This window comes from Schistocerca cancellata, chromosome 4 (assembly GCF_023864275.1).
Source record: "Schistocerca cancellata isolate TAMUIC-IGC-003103 chromosome 4, iqSchCanc2.1, whole genome shotgun sequence".
Taxonomy (NCBI): Eukaryota; Metazoa; Arthropoda; class Insecta; order Orthoptera; family Acrididae; genus Schistocerca; species Schistocerca cancellata.
In genome coordinates this window covers 176,819,379-176,839,331 of record NC_064629.1, presented here as the reverse complement: position 1 = coordinate 176,839,331, position 19,953 = coordinate 176,819,379, and the positions used below count along the sequence as shown (strand labels likewise).

At 39.4% G+C, this 19,953-nt stretch overlaps 1 protein-coding gene across 6 annotated transcripts in view; it reads left to right on the top strand.

Annotated features, from left to right (window-relative positions):
• LOC126185177 (inositol hexakisphosphate and diphosphoinositol-pentakisphosphate kinase) overlaps window positions 1-19,953 on the top strand; it is a 578,601-nt gene that overhangs the window by 154,747 nt on the left and 403,901 nt on the right. Inside the window, exon 2 of one of the 6 annotated variants that reach the window (XM_049928025.1) lies at window positions 10,394-10,526. The exons of the other annotated variants lie outside the window; for them this stretch is intronic. Coding sequence (XP_049783982.1) covers window positions 10,458-10,526 — 69 coding nt within the window. The 5' untranslated portion in view covers window positions 10,394-10,457. The remainder of the gene's footprint in view (window positions 1-10,393; window positions 10,527-19,953) is intronic. 6 annotated transcript variants of the gene reach the window in all.

Here is a 19,953-nt window from a genome sequence, read left to right as displayed (position 1 = left end):
AGTTCGCAACTCTCCTTATAATTGCTGCTGTTCACATGAAACTGCTTCACTAACAGCGCTTGGTCTCTCATCTCCGTAGCCATACAGTTCACTCATGTTACAGCTTTTTCAGTGATGCCGTGCATGTCTCACATTAATACAAACAGTGTACAGTGCTCTATTTGTACCTGGGTGCCAAAATTGGAACTAATGTTTTTCCAATGTAAATTGGTTCCACGTTAATACATTAGCATATCTGCCAAGTTTTGCTGCCATATGATAATTACAGCCCACACAGGACCTCTGTGAGTAGCTGCACTTTAATTATAACCACCTGCTGCATGCAGCACCTTGTGAAGCATGGTTGGCTGCATATCTGCAAGACTGCCACCCCACCTCCTCCCCTCCACTGCACTGCAATGTATCAATTACAAAGTAATTTTAAATGGAGTATAACCACTCAAAATGACTGTTTATAATCTTTTGTATGAGCCCTGATTTCTCTTACCTTGCCTCTACTGTCCTTGCGTGAGATGTACAATGAGAGGCAAAAAGATTGCCCAGCCCAAATGATTTAGAGTCTAAGAACAGAGCACTGCACATGCCCAAACTCAGAAGTGCCAGGGTTCACAGCTCTAGTGGTCTGTGGGGCTTCAGCTTGTTGTTTACACCATCAAATTTATAACCTTTAGAAGCAATATAATAGTTAGAATGCAGTATGTGTCAAGATTCATTACAATTTAACTCATCATCTTATTTCTTTTGAAAATCATTATTCGAGCACATAGAAATGGTGAAATATAAGAACTCCACATTGGTAGAATTACTATGATACGAGTGTTGCACATCTGTTTCAATGGCTGAGTGGATAGGCTGATGGGTTACGAACGTGAAGGATGAGCGTTTGAATCTGACTGGAGTCAATTGTCTTTTTATTTTTTTATGTTTTATTTTTTTACCTATGCAGGCAATATTTTAAACTGTAATTTTCTACAAATTGTGCAGTTGGAGGCTTTTCTAAGTTCCACATTCTTTCAGAAGATTCCATTTTAGTCTAATCCTTAAACACAGACAAATAATCATAGTAAAAATATTGAAAATGGATGTATTTATTTGTAATTGCAGCAACCAACCACCACCTGGTGTGTGTATAGTTTTTAGCTAAGAGAAATGTAACAGCTGATTGACGTACGTTGTAGGTCTGCTTCAAAGTAGCTGATGTGAATGTTTGCGAGAGGATAATTGCTCCCTTTGAAAATGGTGTTAGCGTATCTGAGGTAGGACATTGTTATAGTGTTGATGCTTCCACAGTAAGGAGATAGACTAGAAGATTTAGAGATAATGGTAAGGTAGTGACATGTCCAATACCTGGAAGGCCACTAGTCTGTACATGGAGATGAGAGGAATTGATCAGGGCAGCCCAGAAGATTCCTTTGTACATAGAGAACTTCTCTCAGAAGATTTAAAGGACCAGGGAATCAGGTCCCATCATGCTCGTATCAAAGAACCGCTGTCTGAAGAACAAGCTGTGGATAGGATCTATAATTGTGAGTTACTGGCAAGATGTTGATTGGAGGAAAGTCATTTTCTCCAGTGAGTGCCCAGTTGAGTCCATGAACAGAGGCCCAGCTCTTGTTTACTGCTCAGATGGGGAATGATATGATGCGCACTTCGTGGCCAGATGTGCTAGAGGTAAACACATAAGTGTGGGCTGAATGTCTTACATGGGTGCAGGAACTTAGGAATGTATCCAAGGCAAGTTCATTTCATTATGCTATGAACATTTCCTTGAAAATTTAATCACCCCTGGAGCTCGACTTTGGTACCCTTTAAGGACATCCCAATTGCCAACATGATGATCATCCACAACACACTAGCTTCATGACTGAGAACTGGCTTCAAAGGAGGCAGAATATTATTCAGTGCCTACTGTGGCCCCCAAAGCTCTCCCCTGATCTCAATCCCAGAGAGCAGGTATGGACTCAACTTAAGACCAATTTGTGGGACAATTGGCCAGACCTTCCTCCAGGAACTGTGAATGCACTATGGGATTTGTTTCATTCTTCATGGGAGACAATTGCCATGGATGAGGACTTTCTCCATAGTCTTGTCAATCGTATGCCATGAAGCATCCAAGCTGTTCTTTATGTCGATGGCATGTGGACAAAATGCTGAAGCCATACATAGCCTATTCTTCATTTTATTTTATTCCTTTTTTCTGTAAAAGGGCTACATAGTTATTAGGCCAACAATATTAATTTCAAAATACGAATCTATTTGCTACTATATTATTTGTATTTTTATGGGCAGTCAGATGAATATCACCCTCCGAGGAATATTATTTCTATTTTTATGGGAGTTGAGATGAATATCACCTTCCAAGGAAGATTATTTTTAGACACCAAATTTACAAACCATAATTAGTTATTTACTGAAGAGAATATTGAAAAAAGTAAAAAAAAATATAATTTAATAACAGAAAGTAAGAAAGCACGAAACATTATTCGATGTGATAAAGAAAAAATGCTGCAGTGGGGTTCGATCCTTTAAATACTACAGCTACCAGTTCAGTAAGCTGAAACACTATCAAGGTGCAACCGATCTCTCTTCTTTTTAGCGTTATGTTGAATAGGCCTATTGTAGCTGAAGCACGGGTATTAAACTGAAACAGAGACTGGAAGGCACATCCACTCACTCGCGTAAACTGCGCTTAAGAACTTAGAAAAATATGCCAGTCAGCTGATATGTTTCTCTTAGCCGAAAACTGTAGAGATACCATGTGGCAGTTGAAACAATTACAAATAAATACATCCATTTTCAATATTTTTACTATGATCATTTGTCTGTTTGTTTAAAGATTGGACTGTTATAAAATGGAATCTTTTGAAAGAATGTGGCACTTAGAAAAGCTTAAACTGCACAATTTGCAGCAAATTGAGGTTTAAAATATTGCCTGCATAGGTCTAAATAAAAAAAAAGGCAATTGACTCCATTTAGATTTGAATGCTTGTCCTGTATGTTCTGTCTGCCTAGCCACTCAGCCAGTGAAACAGATGGGAAATGCTTTAGTTATTCTACCAATGTGAATTTCTTGTATTTCAACTGCTTCTACGTGCTCAAATAATGATTTTCAAAAGAAATGGTACAATGAGTTAAACTGCAATGAATCTTGACATATACTGTAACAAAACCATTATAGTGCTTCTATTTGATGAAGCAAACACCAAGCTGAAGCTCTACAGTGCATCCTCAAGTTCAGAAGTGTCACTGTCCACAATTCTAGCATCCTAAGTTCTGTTCTTGGACTCTAAATTATTCAGGCCGGCCAATCTTTTTGCCTCTCATTGTACACTGGTGGCAGTAGAATCGTTCAGCAGTCAGTGGCCAATGGATGTTCTCTAAACTTATTTAGTAATGTTTCACAAAAAGATCATCATCTTTCCACCATTGATTTTTCATTTGAGTTAACAGAGTATTTCCATAATGAGCATGTATTGATCATGTGTTCCAGTAAATAATATAACAAGGCACCTCTGAACTACTATGATGTCTTCCTTTAATCCAACCTGGGGGATATCCCTAACATTGGAGCGATACTCAAGAATGTGTTGTAACAGTGTTCTATATGTGTCTCCTTTAGGGATGGGGTATACTTTTGAATAATCATCCTTATAACTGAAGTTGACTATTTGTCTCCACTGCAGTGAGCTTTATTTGTCCATTCTATTTCATATTACTTTACAACATTATACTCGATATTTAATCACCATGACTATGTCAAGCGACATACCACTAATACTGTATTCAAATATTACAGGATTGTTTTTCCTACTCATCTGCATTAGCTTAAATTTTTCTACATTTAGAGTGAGCCAACATCACACCAACTAGAAATATTGTGCAAGTCACCTTGTATCCTCCTACAGTCACTTGATTATGACAATTCTTGTACCCTACAGCATCAGCGGCAAACAGTTGCAGATGGCTGCTCATTCTAGCCATCAGATTTTTTATGTATATAGAAAACGAGAGATCCTGCCATGCTTCCCTGGGGCACACTTGAGGATACCCTTCTCTCTGATGAACACACTATTACTTCTTCTAATCTCACACTTTTCTTTCCAAGACTTTCTTGATCTCTTGACTCTAGGTGGTTGTTGACCTTTTTTCACCAATGATATTTTACGATCCTGTTGGTTACTCTATTGCCAGCTGTTCTGCAGATATGTCCAACAAGTAGCAATATCATGTTTCTCATTGTTTATGATGTTATATGCTTCCTATGTTCTGATAAATTTAGTGTTCTTAATTTCCAAAATTCTAAAGTTCTCAGAGTACCTAATAGCTTCATTTATATTCTTAAAATTCATAATTCAGAACTAAATAAGTACTGGCATATAGACATCCTGGTTTCACTACTGTATATAGTGCTTTCTTTCAAGAGTTTTTGATTTTAATTATACCATAAGATCTTCTCATCTTGCGTATCATTTCCTGTACTGCCGATCTTTCTGTTATTTGTTTTGGACCGTTACCCCCCCCCCCCCCCCCCATATCCGAATTGCTTTACCTTTTATTTTGGACCAAAATCTGTTCTTAAGTTTTCACTCAGTCCTCTTGCCTTAAATTCTAATTTTTTTGCATAGATTCTTTTAAGCCTGTCAAGTTTCCTATCATTTGGAGGAAACTGACTTGTGTTGCTGTATTTGTTGGTCTTTGAGAAGGTACAGGAAAATCATTGGCAAATGCCAGGCCATTGTAATGTGACATCTTTATTCCCAGCATGAGTGGTAGTATTTTGTGTTTTAAAATTTTTCATTCCAGAGCCTCATATTTTTCCAAGATTTGGTTGAGGAGGAATGGAGATTAGTCATCACCTTGTCTAACACCTGTATTAATTTATAAGTGTCAGGATACCAGATCCATAATTTTTACTTTAGAGTTTCTCTCTTTAAGGGTTTCACAGATTAGGTTTGACAATTTAGATTTAACTCTAATTTACAGATTAATTTATCAAGGGTTTTTGTACTGACAGAGTCAAAAGCATTTTTGAGACCAGTATATATCATGACTGTCTTTTGAGTTGATGGATCTGTGACAAGTTAAAGACTTCAGGTTGAAAATATGTTCAGAACATTTCTAAACCCACGTCATTATTCACCCAACTATCCATTGAGAAGGATTGTTCTCTGTTCTGTAGTATTTTAGATAATATTTTATAAGCAATTACTAGAAGAGATGTGCCTCTATAATTGTCAGTGTCTTAATCTTTACCTTCTTTTTGCAATGTTTGTACTAGGGTTACTTTCCATTCCTCTGGGCTCTCTCTTTTTCCAAAATTCTTCAAAGATCATTTGCATATTTTAAATACTGACATTATTGAATTTTCTGTCGTATTCCATTCACATATCAAGTGAGGAGAGGAAAAACAACTCTTTACATCCGTATGCATCCTAATCTCTCATTTCTCCTTCTAGAGATCCATATGTAAGGTACACATTGGAGGGAGCATAATATTTACACATTTTTCTTTAAATAAAGGTTCTCTAAATCTTCTCAACACAGTTTCATATTTCATTCATGAATGCACAAAGCATTTCTTTTACACTTCCAAATGGGATATACCGACCCGTTATGATCCTTGAAGCACGTCTGTGATTTCGTTCAGTGTCTGTCATCATCCTACTTGATAAGCACTCCACACATTGCAACAACTCACTAGAATTGGCCATACTAATGTCATTGCACTCAACTTTCCCAGAACCCCTCCAACAAATCTAATTCTTCCTTTCAACCTAGCTGATACTGTGTTTACATGATTGCTCCATTTCACATTGCTTCTTAGTATTATCCCAAAATACTTACACAATATAATTTGCTCAGGATGTTCACAGCTAATCTGATACTGTACAGTTCTTTGTCTGAGTTACAGGCATGATGTTACTTTATCCAAATTTGCAAAGAGCTGCCATTACCCTAAGTGGATTTTTTTTCCAAATTCAATGATGATACTTTCGTATAGACAACAGCATCGTCAGCCAACAGTCTTATAGTGCTGCAGATCCTATTAGCTAAACAGTTTTTGCACATTGAAAACATTGATGTCCTACTATGCTTCCTTCATTTTTGTGGAGCATTCGCAGTCCCTTATAATGTACTGAGTTCTTGTACACAAGTACTCCTCAAGCCATTACATATTTGTGAAAATAATCAATTTGATGATATTTTGGTTAATAATCGACAATGTGGTACAGTGTTGAATGTGTTTCAGAAGTCTTGGAAGAGGGAATCGATCTGTTCATGTACATCTGTTATTCACAAGATTTTGTGCACAAATAAAGTAAACTGTTTCCATATTGTGATTGTGGAACCTCATAGACAGTAGCTCAGATACTGCTGGAATGCACCCTCCTTCCAGTTCTCCATGCTAAACATGGTCTTCCAGATTCTTTACCTCTAATATTGATGGATGACTTGTGGGCAGCTGAACTGGTTCTCCGTTTTCTTCATGAAAGTGGTTTTTATTCTCAGACGTAATGTTTCAAACTATTTTCATGGCAAAGGCAGAGTGGTTGAGTTCGGTGCATCTCACACTGCATGCTAGGTCTGGGGACCCTCGACCCTACCTCCTTTGCCAATTGGGCAGTGAGCACTCTTATTCTAATAGCTTTTAGATGCAGTTAGCCCCTTTTTCTGTACCTGAACCCATTTTCTGTTTTAGTTGTAGCACTACAATAAATAGTGCATACTGTTCCCCTCTTGAACACTGACTATAATGGGTAAGAGGTGGGACCGCTGTTTTAGGAACAGCCCGCATTGCATGCAAAGCCCCAGAGGACACTCACGTGCCCCATCCACCTGCTGATGTTGTTATTTCTCTCATTTCATTTGTTATCGCCAGTCCAACTGATAGCCATCGCTTTTCTATCATTCTCAGTTTTAATGTTACAAACCTCCCAGCTAGAAGGTGTTATTTACTCTATAACAGTCTTCGCCTTTAATCAGGTAAGTGAGAGTATCAAGTGTTGATGGGGTTCCTCTTGCCACACATGAGGCCTACTCTCCGATTTCCATACTGGTCTGATCCATGTAAATTTACTTCTCTTTAAAGTATTTCCCAGCTCTTGCATAAATATTGCTTTCAATGCCTAGATACCACTCTTACATACTTCAATAATTTGATGAAATTTCTGGTGGGCATCATTAACTCTAGGTGAAATACACACTAAGACAATGAAAATGACATACCGTGAAGCAGTTTTCTGAATGGGACAGAACTCAATAGAGGCAATGTACATATATGGACAAACAAATGATTACAATTTCAGAAAAATTGGATGATTTATTCAAGGGAAAGAGAAGTCAATAAAATGTTGGTCCACCTATGGCCCTTATGTAAGAAGCTGTTTGGCTTTTCATTGAGTGACAGTTGTTGGATGTCTTGAGGGATATCATGCCAAATTCTGTCCAAATGGTGCATTAGATCACCATAATCCTGAGCTGGTTGGATGATCGTGCCCATAATGCTCCAAATGTTCTGAAGTGGGGAGAGACAAGCAGTAGAAACTCTTCCCATGTGTAGGTGGGCATTATCTTGCTGGAATGTAAGCCCAGGATGACTTGCCAGGAAGGCCAACAAAATGGGGTGTACTGCTGTACTTCAAGGGTACTGCAATGACAACCAAAGGGGTCCTGCTACAGAATGAAATGCTACCGCTACAGAATGAAATGCTACCACAGACCATTACTCCTGGTTGTCTGGGTGTATGGTGAGCAACAGTCAGGTTAGTATCCCACCACTGTCCAGGGCATCTCCAGACACGTCTTCGCCGATCATCAAGGCTCAGTTCGTTGTGGGACTCATCACTGAAGACAATGACTTCTCCAGGCAGTGAGATTCCAGACTGAAGACATGTCTGGATACACCCTGGACGGCAGTATAGCACCAACATGACTGTCGCCCACCTTATGGCCTGATAACTGAGAGTGAGTGTCTGGAATGTCATTTCATTTCATAGCAGGACCCCTTTGGCTGTATTCCATGGCTCCCTTACTGCACAGCAGTACTTCAATGATATTCTGCACCCCATTATGTTGCCATTCATTTCAGGCCATCGTGGGTTTACATTTCAGCAAGTTAATGGCCACTTACATGTGGCAGGAGTTTCTATTTCTTGTCTCCATGCCTGCCAGATCTCTCCCCAAATGAGAACGTTTGGAGCATTATGGGCAGCATCCTACAACCAGACTGGGATTTTGATGATGTAATGCACCAATTGGACAGAATCTGGCACAATCTCCCTGAGAAGGACATGCAACAACTCCTGTCAATCAATGCCAAGCCAAATAACTTCTAGCGTAAGGGCCAGAGTTGGACCAGCGTGTTACTGACGTGCTCAATTTGTGAAGCTCTTTCTTTCTAATAAATAATACAGTTCTTCTGAAATTGTAATCTACCAGGTGAACCAGTATGAAATGAGCATTTTTTGTGAAAATGAAACACTAATTTTGAATTGAAAAGTAAAAACATTTTATTCAAAGTACTGACCATTGCTTTCTATACATTTTGACCACCTTTCTGGCAATTTGTGGACACCACACCAATAGAAATGTTCGTCTTTTGAAGCAAACCAATCAGCCAATGTGTGCCCCATTGATGAAAACAAATGGTAGTCGGAAGGGGCAAAGTCTGGTGAATATGGCGGGTGGGGTAGCAGCTCCCAGCCAAGTGTTTTTATTGTATCCTGAACCAGTTTTGCTTTGTGTGCAGGTGCATTGTCATGTAAAAAAATTACCTTGCCATGTCTTCTGGCCCATTTTGATCTTTTTTCTGATCCCACACCTTTCTGATCCCACCAAACACAGAGCAATGCGTTCTTGCTGAATTGATCTGGCTTTGCAGTCAATTTTGATGGTTGTCCTGGACTAACCCATGATTTTCCCCGTTTAGGATTCTTAAACTAAATCCATTTTTCACCACCAGTAACAATTCGATGCAAAACTGATTTTCTTTCATGTATTTTAAGCAAAAATTTACAAATGGTTTTTCGGTTTTCCATCTGACTTTCATTCGATTCATGTGGCACCCATTTTCCACACTTTTGGATCTTTCCCATAGCTGTCAAATGGTCAGAAATTGTTTGTTGTGCAACATTTAGCATTGCTGCCATTTGCTTCTGACTCAAAGTATCATCTTCATCCAATATTGCTTTCAATTCGGCATCTTTGATCTACTTTGGTGGCCTTCCACGTTCTTCATTTCTTACATCAAAATCATTATTTCTGAACCGTTGAAACTATCTTTTGCATGTTGCTTCTGATAGAGCATGATCACCATATGCCTCGACAAGCATTCGATGCGACTCTGCAGCACTTTTTTTCAAATGAAAACAAAAAATTAATGCTTTCCGCAAATCATCACTTTCTGGTACAAAATTTGACATTGTTAACACGATGAAAACCTATGATGTTGTTTGTTCCATGACTTGATGTATACTAAATATCTTTGACAGATGTCATACCAACCAAACAAAAAAAAAAAAATTTGAGGCTCGTTCACAACAAATGTCCCCTATTGACACATTTGTATCTTAACGCTCATTTCATACCGGTGCACCTGGTATTATACGTGTACATCACATCTACAGATTTCCATCCCATTCAGACAATTCCTTCTTGGTGCAATTTTTTTTCTTGAGTATCTGTCAACAGAGACAAACTGATGACCTTCCTGTTTAGTCAACCAACCAACCAACCACCTGAGGCATGGATACCTTACTTCACCCCAAAGATCAGGCAAGGACCAGTTACTCGAGTGGCATCATCCATCGTTCAGAGCCTTTAAGAGTTAATCTTCTCATTTGTAGAGCAAAATGGTGACGTATTTTCTGTGACTGTGACTGTTACTGTGGCTGTGTCGGCAAGTAGTAACCATAAAATGTTGCTGATAGACTCAGAGGGGCTGGGATTATAAGGTATCCAGACAGGGTACCACCATGCTTCTAGAAGGGAAAGAAAGAAGCTCATACACACATTCTTATTGCTTATTCCAATTTGAAGTATGCAAGCAGAAATAGCCGTTGCAGTCCGCAGAAATAAGTTGTTATAAGCGTGAGACACAAATAATAGTATTTATGTAATATTAAAGACAAATTCCTTTGTTGTGTATTGTCCAAGTTCTTTAATAATAATAATAATAATAATAATAATAATACAATGATGTTAACGGCAGGCTGTGGAAGTTTACTATTATTGTTGACCAAATATCTTGCTCATTGCAGGTATTATTTTAGTACAGTATCAGCAGTCTTTCAGAAATTACTCATTTCATTGAGTAAAGTTTTACTTTTATGTTGTTAAGCGATAATTCTGTGCTTAAAGCCACAGTTATAACATTTTTTGTATGTATGTGTAGGTATATACGACTGACAGCAATTTCAGAACTCTGTCCCAAGACAAACTGTGTAGTGCAGTCTGCAATGGCCCAAGTACCTGATGTTTACATAGTTGATGTAGACAGTGGGGCAGAACCATATTGGGAGTTTATGGTATTATACTACAAGCCTTTATTGTTTGTTATTTTGTCTTGAATGAAGTTTGTTTAATACAGTACCTCTAACATGGCATGTCAGGTACTTTTCAATACAGTTTGTCCTACTGACACCAATCTGTGATGTGACATGAAAGATCAGCTGTGATCTTGAGCCTGATGAATCTGCTGCTGAAAAACTGTGTTTTTCTTTGCATGCGATAATAGCTTTGTCATATTTTTCTATTACTTTCTGATTGTTTCTCAGTTATGGTCAGCTATATTGAAGCAATAACCCCATGAGTTCATCCTAATATTTCTAACCATTTTGATGGTTGTGTTCATGTGTTACTTCTGACATATTTAGGGAAAAATTTGACTGATGGACGTAGTGATAAAGAGTGGTCAGCTGAAATTTTTTTGCATGATATAATTAACTGTTCCTGCCAGGAACATTTGTACAGGAGGTATACAGGTAGTAAAAATGAAGTCAATTTTGTTTACCTTCTGTGCATATTTTTGTCTGCATAAACCAAAATCTGATGCTGTTTCTGATTCTACTTGTTTTGTTTCTATTTTCCTCATCCTAATAAGATTTGTTGTTTGGTTCTTGGCCATCTGTGTTCTGTTGTGTCGAATAATCTGCCCATTGAGTACATTTGAGTACAGTGGGCTTCTTTGATCATATTTACATTTCTATTTAACTATGGGTATTCTTGTCCACTATACCTCAAGTGATTCAATTTAACTAGTAGTTTTATCCTAATGCATACCTGCCAACTGTCCTAGATTTTCCCCTCAATTTATTCAGTATCTGCAGATGGAGATTGCTTTATGGCAACAAAACCATTATTCTTTGTGAAAAGATTGAGGATAAGCTTGGAGGGGTAGCCACAATTAGAAAAGGTGATTAATTGGTTTCAAATGATTAGTGTCAGCTTGGAATCAAATGATAGTACCAGTTGCAGGATGACGGGTTTGCTCCACCAAAGTGATTTTCTATGGCTACATGAAAAATACTGAAAAAACATGGTACAATGGAAAAAGTTTAATGAAAAATTGTTCAGGTAGCTACTGGAAAGTGGCCTTGGTGGCCAAAACTGGTCATGGTAATCAAAAATAAAAATAAAACTGATGGTGTCATTTGATACTAAAAGTAATGCCTCTGAATTTTTACATAAAAACTCTCAAAACTTTTTAAATAAAACAAATGTTATTGATATTCTAAATCTTTTCTCTTCACAGCTACATATTTATTTCACAGCATAGTTGCCCTGACAATGAACACATTTCTCCCAAAAAGAGACCAGTTTGTTGACAGTATTACAGTAAAATGTTTGGCTTTGTTGACTGAGCCACAACCTCACCTCTGATGGCACCACTTAATCACTTTCAAAGTGAAGTCCTGAAAGGTGGTCATTAACTTCTGGAAACATGTGAAAATTAGATGGGGTCAAGTTGAGACTGCATGGAGGATGATTGATTACAGTGAATCCAAGGCGTCGGATTTTTTTCAAATGTCACAGCACTTGAATCCAAAACTCGATTGCAGCACGCAGTTACTCAAGCACTAACACAGTTATGTTACATTTTGCCATGTTACAATAATTCAGAGCCCTCTAGTGACAGAGGGATTGCAAATGTGTAGACATGAAGAATACAAGTGTAGAATATTAATAAAGTCTGTTTTATTTAAAAAGCGCTAAGAGTTTTCACATAAGAAATTTGGAGGCATTAATTTTCAGCATGCCTTCATAAAATGTTAGCTGATAAAATATGATAAATTCAGAGATATAAGAATACCAGTTGCTCACACCCTCCAACTCTCCAACTCAACCTTCCTTCCCCAATGAAAGTGTCAATATGATTCAAAGTATGATTTCACTGAGATTTTGCACTTTGTACTAACCAAGCCAACTTGGAATGATTAGGAACCGTGTTAACATTTTACCCAAGAAGGACAAAGACCTGATTTACAGGTCTGATGATAAACCTTTAACTTCTCCAGCAATGAGATGTTTTCAATGCCTGTGTTTCAAGCACATTCCTTTGTGCTGAATCTGTCTGTAGAAATTTCAGAACAGTGCTGCATGAAAATTAAGCATGTGAACAATCCTGCATCAGAAACAATACAGTATTTGAGATTATTCAAAAACAGTGTCCTTTACATGAGATAATATCACTTATCTTGCGAAAATTGATTCAGTACTGAGGGATGTTGGGAGTCGTATGCACCCTGATAGATCAAACACTTTCAATTTTCAAGTGTTACGTAGCACTACACCAGAATCAGTAACCATCCATGCCCAAATGTCCAGCCAAACAACAGTATGCAACATCTGCTTTCCATCCAAAGGATCTCTCGTTCCATGAGATATCAGGTGTTGTGGAACAATTACCTCTATATACGTCTACATACACACTTGGCAAGCCACCATATGGTGCATGGTGGAGGGTACCCCTTGTTCCACTACTACTCACTTCCTTTCCAGTTCCACTCTCAAATAGAGTGAGGGAAACATGACCGACTGTGTGTCTCTTTACAACCCCTAATTTATGTTTTCTTGTCTTTGTTGTCCTTATGCGAAATGTACTTTGGCTGCAGTAGAATATTTCTGCAGACAGCTTCAAATGCCTGTTCTCTAAATTTTCTCTGTAGTTTTTTGTGAAAAAGTTGGAATCTCCCTAGAGATTCCCATTTGAGTTTATGATGCATCTCGATAATATTCACATGCTGATTGAACCTACCCATAACCTATCCAGCAGCATGAATCTGAATTGCTTTGATGTCTTCCTTTAATTTGACTTGGTGGTGATCGTACATGCCTGAGCATTATCAGAGAATGGGATGCACTAATATACCATACATGGTCTCCTTTATGGATGAGATGACCTTTCCTAAAATTCTCACAATGAACTGAACCTGACCATTCATTTCCCATACTACCTTCCTTATGTGCTCATTCCATTTCATACTGCTTTGCAACTTCCACCCTTTTTATTATTAAGCCATTCTGGCACACAATTCCTTCACAGGCAGCATTAAGATCAGTGGAAGACAGTTAATTAGAATTAAAAGGTTTGGAATTTAAACACTGTTTAATAACAACAGGAGCCCAAACATGTCTTAGTGCTGCTTAAGGTACCTACTCTATTGTAGGCCTCACCATATGCAATGTTAGCTTCACTCCAAACAACCAAGTTGAATGTTCATGTGAACATTTGTGATAGTGGTCACTTGCCAATTGTATTGTTCTTGAAGCTTCCTGGCAGATTAAAATTGTGTGACAGACTGGGTCTCGGGTCTGGGACCCTGCTTTTTACGAGCAAGTGCTGTACTGTGTGAGATAGCCAAGCATGACTCACGACTGCCCTTAAACCATTACTTCCTCCAATATCTCTTCTCCTACCTTCCAGTTCGAGGTTTGAGTCCCAGTCCAGTATGCATTTTTAATCTTACAGGAAGTTTCAAATTAGCATGCACTCTGCTGCAGTGTGAAAATTTATTTTCTATTATTTCTACTGAACCAAAGAACTAACAATTTTTTACCAGTTTGGTCTCTTAGATAAGCTAACAACCCCACAATCATGAAGTGCTGTTTAAAAGTAAGCAGGAGAAAGGAATGAATGAGATGGTACAAGTTGCTGCTGCTATGCCCAAATCCCATCTCTTTCTGACAGTGCAGTTATATTAAAACAACTGTGGTTTAAAGCATGAGTCTTAAATAAAATACCAAAAGGGAATCATTATAAATAATGAAACACTGCAACAGTTAAGTATTTTTTCCCACTTAGCACAATTCGTTTTGAGAATTTATTCTGATTGTCAAGTGCAAAATTCACACAAAAATCGTGTGTCATGTTTTCATGTGTTTTCCTGCCCTATCTTGCACTGTAGTTGTATATCTTTGTAACATATTTAAATTTAAAAAACAAGCAGAGCAAGTGATGATATACATGTGTGTGGTGTTCTGCATAATGGAACAGGCACAGTACCTTATTACCTCAACACATATGCAAACATCTCACAATACTCATGTAAATATTTGAACTGGACAGTGAAAGTGAATTTTCAGAACACGTTGTACCAAACATGTAAAAATACATAACCGGTGCATTTTTTCATTATGTGAAGCATGAATGACATAGTTGCAGGTTTTCAAAAAACATTGGTTATGGTGAATGAAGTAAAGTGAAAAGGGATGTTTGGAACAATGTGCCTCATCTATGAGGCTGTACACATGATCTTCCCTGTTATGGGCTAGGATTTAATCCATCTGTGTGCATTGACCCAGAGAAATCCCTGGAATATTACTAATGAAATCAGCATTGAATCCTTGATATTGCTGAAATTCAGCAGCACACTTCTGCAGATATGTCTGTGTCCAGATACTGACATACTCCTTTTAAAAATTACTGACACCTGGCAGAACACTTCAGCTTTCTGGTCATAACATCTAGAGGCTTATAATGTCCATTTTTAACGAATGGGAATCTGCTATGTTTTACCTTTGTCAGTGTACATCCACAGGAACTGAGAAAGTATATAACTCTTATTTATTATTAAAAATGAAATTCCTCCAGCTCCACTTCAGATTTTTATTTACTTCGCTACTATTTTCGGCATTGTGTCAACGCCATCTTCAGACCCGTACTCTTTGCTGAAATCAATTGTGTGTGACTCAGTCTAGAAGTCCGCAGTGACATCAACACGTGTTGATCTCACCACAGATTTCTAGACTGGGCCACACACAACTGATTTCAGCAAAGTGTACAGGCCTGAAGATGGTGTTGACACAACACCAAAACTAGTAGCGAAATAAATAAAAAATCTTAAGTACAGCTGGAGGAATTTCATTAAAAAAAAAATTATACCACTGTGTCCCACCTTCATCCAGTTTAAATATGGATGTATGAAGATTAAATATGTAACTAGATGCTACAACATTTCAGGAATAACAATAATGTGGGTATCCTGCAGATTAATAGAATGTGGCAGGACAATTTCACTCCTAGTGGAAGGAGTATGTGATTGTACACAGCTTAAAACACAATCATAGAAAATTGGTTTGACAACTAGTTCACTCGGCTGACCCACGGCCATATCATCTGACATTAGGATGCACACCACTGTCGGTGTGGCACTCATCTGACAGTGGCCCACATCCTACTGGACTGCCCTAATTTGAGTTCCTTACAGCAAAACCTTAAACTTGCTGACATGCTACCTCTGGCACTAGTGGACAATGCCAAAGCGGCTGATCTGGTTTTAAATTTTACCCTTGACATAGGGCTTATTATCCTCGTTGGTTAGTTGAGGCATTGGAGGGGTGCTCCATCAACTGCTCCAACCCAGGGCCCCATGGCTGCCCTTGCTCAGTAGTCTGGCCTGGCTGCTGCCCTTCCCACCTTTTTAATTCTTCTTATTCTTTTACATTTGTCATTGATTTGCTGTCATGTCATTGTCCTTTTTCCTGAAATTTTATCAGTTGCTCCATGTTGTTAGTTTCCTTGTGGTAACGATGGGTGTGGAAGCACCAATTGGATGCAGAAGGTGTGTCTGCCATCACATAACATGTCTCGGGGGCTGCCAGCTGCTTTATGGGTGTGGCAGTGCTCCCACATTCACTCATTTACCCCTCTCTCACTTCTACTTGCTTCTATCTCTTTGTTTCCTTGATTCTTTGATACAATTGAGTTCAGTAGGATTTGTCTTAGTGTCCTTTCCAGTTCGACACACACAGAATTGAGGTACCAATGACCTCATAGTTTGGTCCCTTTAACCCCATCAATCAGTGCATCCTTTCAGTTCCAAGTTTTGTATTTCATTGACACAGCATTCTGATTTCAACCTGATTGTGGTTTTGACCTGGCAATATCATTGTGGTGCCAAAAGAGGCGGTTGATCATAAACAATAAAATGTGTGGAGGTCCTTTAAAGTTTAATAAAAAAATTGCATTAAATTTCAGTCATATGATAAATTACACAAATTCAAAAGTAGTTGAGTCAACTAAATACTGTGGGATTACAATTACAAACTACTTAAACTAGACCAATCACACAGCAAATGTTGTTGGTGAGGCAAACCACAATGGCAGAATACTTAGAACGTGCAACAAATCTATTAAAGACACTGCTAACACAACCCCAGTCAATCTTATTCTGGAGCATTGCTTGCATGGTATTGGATCCTTACCAGATATAATTGATTGAGAACATCAAAAAAATTCAAAAAAGTGCAGTGTGTTCTGTATTATTGTGAAAGGGGTCACAGATGTGAGATGGAAGTTGGACCCTCAGGGGCTCAGCATTCGTTTGCTGTGTACTGGCTTGGTGACCCCAGGGCTCCTGAGGTGGGGACTGGTAAGCACCATCAGTTTTTTTGTCACCGCAAGCTCTGAGTGTGCTTCAACAACCATGGTGCAGCATGGCAGTGGAATGTTGCTTGACAACATGGATCACGAGGATGGTAAAAACCTCTACAACAACCCCCTCAATCTCAAGGTACTTTGTGCACCGATAAGATGCATGGCTATTGAGGTGCAACAGTCATTAGCAGGCAACCTTCGGGGAACCTACCAGACCTCAGTTGTATAAGGCTTACCTAGACATGCACAGCTCTGTCTAGGTCTAGCTACTCATGGATCCAAGATGGAACTCTTGAAATTTTCCTTTCTTCCTCCCACTGGAAAGGGTGGGCTGCTGGTAGGTACTAACACCCAATCAAAAAAGAGGGCTCTTGCAGCAAGTCATCCTGATTCAGGAGTTAATTCTAAAGTTTGGGTGTAGTAACAGAACACATGTAAGTAATCAGAAAATGGTCTTAATAGTCATAAGGAAAGGCGGCAGCTTCAAGAAAGTTTCACCTTTATATATTCAAAAAGGGTTAGAAGGCATTGCTGGCACTCTAAAAGTCAGTAAAGTGATTGCATAATTGGACACTGTTGGTGGAAACTTCTAGTTCCCAACAAGTTAAGAACCTCCAGAAAACTGAATGCCATAGGGAATATGCCCTCAAAACTGAACGGAACACCACCTCGAATTACAGCAAAGGTGGTGTGATGTGCAGGGATCTGGTGGACATTCCAAAGGAGGAATTGAAAGATGAGTGGGCTCCAAAAACAATAGTCAATGTGCAAAAAATAATAAAAAGGGTAGATGGGGATCTTGAAAGGTCTGAGTCATTTATCATGATACTCAGTAGCACAAAACTTCCTGGGCATGTTAAGGCAGGTTCCCTTTGCCTAACCATGCGAACTTATATTCTGAACCCAATGCGCCATTTCAAATGCCAGCAATTTGGCCATACTACTCTCGGGTGTAAGAGAGAAGCCATTTGCGGCAAATGTGGCAAGACTGTCTATGAAAGAGTCACATGTTCTTCTCCTTTGAAGTGTGTGAATTGCTTCTCACCCTGTCTGGAGTAGGGACTGCAGCCTATATTTTGAAGAATGGAAGATACAAGATCTTAAGATTGCAAAGCACATCTTACATGGTGAGGCCAAAAAGATGAGTAAAGCCATGCTGCCACCAACATTTGCTACCTCATGTGCTTCAGTTCTTAAACAGCCAGGGCAAAAAGCCAATGGTGCTGCACAAATGGAGGTTGCTGGTGTCAGCACTAACATCTGCATTTGTCAATGCACTTCTACTGAAGCAGTTATTTTGCCACCTGTACCTCCCTCCAGAACTTCAGAAAAAGCTGTGGTTGCTGGTGTTGCATAGCTTCCTGCCCATCCAAAGATTCAGTCTGGTACACTGTTCAGTGCTGCCAGTACCACAGCCTACTCAGGACAAAAAATCAAAGGTCAAGTATTAACTACTGATGGAGAGCTAATGGACCTTGATTTTGGTCTGGGGCAATAATCTTGCCCCAATACTGAGTCTCCACCTGTTACGGGCATCTTTCTTTAGTGGAAAGACAACATAAAAGCGCTAGCCTCATGATAGATGGCTCCCATATTCCAGTGGAACATAATGGGTTCAGCACAAACGTGAAAGGGCTGAAACTCCTGACACACACACACACACACACACACACACACACACACACACTCTCTCTCTCTCTCTCTCTCTCTCTCTCTCTCTCTTCCTGTGCTTGTGTTTACAAGAAACACATTTTAAAGACACCACTGAATCCACTGTCCTATGGAGTTATTCACTCCACCCAAAGGATGACCTGAGAGGGGACAAGGCCAAGGGAGGGTTTGCTGTGTTTGTGTATAACACACACTGCTCCTCTGCTCTCTCGTTGGTTACTGACCTACAAGCAGTAACCATTGCAGTTCGTGTGGGTCAGAAGATCACTATCTTCTCCCTATACTTACCTCCACAGGATGTGAAAGACTCTTGAGGAGACTCTCATGCTGCTCATACGGGATGACGTTCATAATCAACCCATCACCATGACTACCCGTTTTCAAGCTGTTGCAGTTCACCTTTTCCTTCCTCACTTGACCTTTTCCCTTTGAAATGTTTACATCCCTCCGTTATTTGATGTCACCAGGGCAGACTTCCTCTGGTTTATTGGACAGTTACCTCACCTATTTCTGCTGCTTGGTTACTTTAATGTGCACCATCCGCTTTGGGGTTCTCCCAGAAACTGTCAGAGAGATGCACTCTTGGCTGACCTTAGTCAACTTAACCTCTTCTGCCATAACACAGGAGCACACATGTTACTTTCAGACTCTTCGCACACCTATTCCCATTTGGACCTATCCTTCTGCACTGCCCAGCTTGCCATCGTCTTGAGTGGTCCGTTCTTTCTAACACCTACTTGAGCAACCATTTCTTATGTGCTATCCGTTTGCTGACTCATATCCCACCTGCGTCACACTCAAGTGGAAGCTTACTAAGGCTGACTGGAGTCTTTACTCCTCCCTAGCGATGTTTGATGAACAAGGTTTCTCCAGTTGTGATGACCAGGTGGAATATCTTACAAACGTTATCCTTACCACTGCATAATGTTCCATTCTTTGCACTTCCTCTTTAGCATGCCATGTCCCGGTCCCTTGGTGGACTGAGGCGTGCCGCAATGCTATTCGCACACTGAGACGTGCTCTCTGTGTTTTTAACCATCATCTTACAATGGCAAACTACATTCATTGTAGACAGATACATACACAGTGTCGTCGTGTTCCTTGGGATAGCAGAGAAGCTGGCTGGATTTAATTTACTAGTTCTTTTAACTGTTCCACTCCCTCATCCGTTATGTGGGTCAACCTCTGATGGCTCTCGGGGACCAAGATCCATTTTCCGATTTCCACCCTGACAGTAGCAGACGATGTCATCTTGGACCCTATTGGTATCTCCAACACCTTGGGCCGCCATTTTGCAGAAATTTCGAACTCCTCCCACTATCACCCTGCCTTCCTCTATCAGAAAGGAGCAGAGGAGGCTTGGACAATACCCTTCTCTTTTCAGAATAATGAGTGTTACAATGCCG